Genomic DNA, 2,674 nt, shown 5'->3' on the forward strand with positions numbered 1-2,674 from the left:
TCTGTGTTTGCCCCTATGCCTCTACCTTCTATTCTTATCTTTATTCCTGATCACTTCCTCTGTGTTTGCCCCTATGCCTCTACCTTCTATTCTTATCTTTATTCCTGATCACTTCCTCTGTGTTTGCCCCTACGTCTCTACCTTCTATTCTTATCTTTATTCCTGATCACTTCCTCTGTGTTTGCCCCTATGTCTCTACCTTCCATTTTCATCTTTATTCCTGATCACTTCCTCTTTGTTTGCCCTATAGCCCCTATGTCTCTACCTTCCATTTTCATCTTTATTCCTGATCACTTCCTCTTTGTTTGCCCTATACCTCTACCTTCTATTCTTATCTTTATTCCTGATCACTTCCTCTGTTTTTGCCCTATGTCTCTACCTTCTATTTTCATTTTTATTCCTGATCACTTCCTCTGTGTTTGCCCCTACATCTCTACCTTCTATTCTTATCTTTATTACTGATCACTTCCTCTGTGTTTGCCCTATGTCTCTACCTCCTCTTTTTATCTTTATTCCTGATCACTTTCTCTGTGTTTGCCCCTACGTCTCTACCTTCTATTCTTATCTTTATTACTGATCACTTCCTCTGTGTTTGCCCTATGTCTCTACCTTCTATTCTCATCTTTATTCCTGATCACTTCCTCTGTGTTTGCCCTATGTCTCTACCTTCTATTTTCATCTTTATTCCTAATCACTTTCTCTGTGTTTGCCCCTAAATCTCAACCTCCTATTCTTATTTTTATTCCTGATCACTTTCTTTGTGTTTGCCCCTACGTCTCTACCTTCTATTCTCATCTTTATTCCTGATCACTTCCTCTATCCTGTTTGTGAAACCCATGATTATTTGGCCTGCACTTCTTCCTTTCTTGGCTCTTAATCTTCTCTCTTCCTTCCTTGGAATCCACTCGTGGTCTTTCTCCTGTTACTCTTACTGACAGTTTATCTGTTTAGCATATTTTTCATTGGTAGGAGAAACATATTTTTGTTTCCAGATGTCCTCCTATAAGATTCGTCACCTAACTCACTTCCCAGCCTTCCCCTCAACTTCTTTGCATCTTACTTTCTTGCCCAATCTTGAATTGATGGTTGAACAATTGGTATAGAGGGAGCCAGCTGTACTAGGAGATGGTGTGGCATTTTGATTGGTAGAGGGTTGTTGCATGCAGCAACCCAGTAATATCACATGGAAACACGTGAGATTTGGTGGCAAATAAAAAAGTTTGCATATCAGAAAAACTAGAAATGAGAAGATGAGAGTAACTATTGAAAATACATTTTCATTATTGGAAAATGTTAACTTTTCATGAAGTTTTTCACATTATTCTAAGTACTGATCAGTTTACACATGTTGGAAACTTGTTATTTTTAGTTAGTTGTTTCATTATTCTAAGTGCTGATATTTTCTGCAGTATTTAAAATCTGAGCTGAAGTCAAGACAAGAAGACTTAGATAAACTAATTGAAGAATGTGAGAAACTGTCTCAGACATCAGACACTGAAAGCATACTGGACATGAGACTGCATATGGAGGAACTAAGCACAGCTCTGGAGGGGAAGGAACGCACCATTGTCATTGCTTTAGAGGAGAGCAGAACTAGGGAAGAAACTCTGAAAGGAAATGAAGTTTCAATGGTAAGGAAGTTTAAGAAGTTAAGGAATGAAGAAAACAATATGATCAGTTCAATCTATGAATTATGATGTTAAGTGTTCTTTAAAGTCTAGAAGGCAAATATTTACCACATAAGTTAATCAGTTACTTGCAGAAGTTTAAGTGTTTTTTTAATTAATCAAAAAAATTACACAATTCTGAAAGTAAAATGTGGAAATTAAATTAATTAAAATCAAATTTTTGAAAGTTATGACAATAAAGAAAATTATTTAAAAGACTATCATAAAGACTAATGTTTTAATCAATGGATGCTGTTAGTTTTAAGAAAAATTTTTTAATATCATTCTTAAACGAGTAGTTCCCTAAAGTTTTGTATTGAAAATTTAACTGTTTCTTAGCACATTGATGAATATATATTAACTCTCCAACATGTGTACTTTATTTAATTGTCACATGTTTAATATATTAACTCATCACATGTTTGGTCTATTAACTCATCACATGTTTGGTCTATTAACTCGCCTCATTTTTAATATATTAACTCCCCATATACTTAATATTTTAAATCACAACTTGCTTAATATATTAACATATGAGTAATATACTAACTCACTACAACAGTAATATACTAACTCACCACATGTGTAATAGACTAACTCACTACAACAGTAATAAACTAACTCACTACAACAGTAATATACTAACTCACTACAACAGCAATATACTAACTCATTACAACAGTAATACACTAACTCACTACAACAGTAATATATTAACTCACTACCACAGTATTATACTAACTCATCACATGAGTAATATACTAACTCACTCCAACAGTAATATACTAACTCACCACATGTGTAATATACTAACTCACTACAACAGTAATACACTAACTCACTACAACAGTAATATACTAACTCACCACATGTGTAATATACTAACTCACTACAACAGTAATACACTAACTCACTACAACAGTAATATACTAACTCAATACATGTGTAATATACTAACTCACTACAACAGTAATGTATTAACTCACTACAACAGTAATATACTAACT

At 33.9% G+C, this 2,674-nt stretch overlaps 1 protein-coding gene and 1 long non-coding RNA gene across 2 annotated transcripts in view; one reads left to right on the forward strand and one right to left on the reverse strand.

The window, feature by feature from the left end:
• The window catches only part of LOC106470184 (nesprin-2-like), a 102,314-nt gene that overhangs the window by 33,773 nt on the left and 65,867 nt on the right, over positions 1-2,674 (forward strand). Inside the window, exon 11 of the mRNA XM_013930718.1 lies at positions 1,410-1,631. Within this exon, the coding sequence (XP_013786172.1) occupies positions 1,410-1,631 (222 nt within the window). The remainder of the gene's footprint in view (positions 1-1,409; positions 1,632-2,674) is intronic.
• Positions 1-2,674, reverse strand: part of LOC106470186 — a 17,987-nt gene that overhangs the window by 7,652 nt on the left and 7,661 nt on the right. The gene's annotated exons all lie outside the window — the stretch shown is intronic.

Source organism: Limulus polyphemus, unplaced genomic scaffold (genome assembly GCF_000517525.1).
Source record: "Limulus polyphemus unplaced genomic scaffold, Limulus_polyphemus-2.1.2 Scaffold3866, whole genome shotgun sequence".
Taxonomy (NCBI): Eukaryota; Metazoa; Arthropoda; class Merostomata; order Xiphosura; family Limulidae; genus Limulus; species Limulus polyphemus.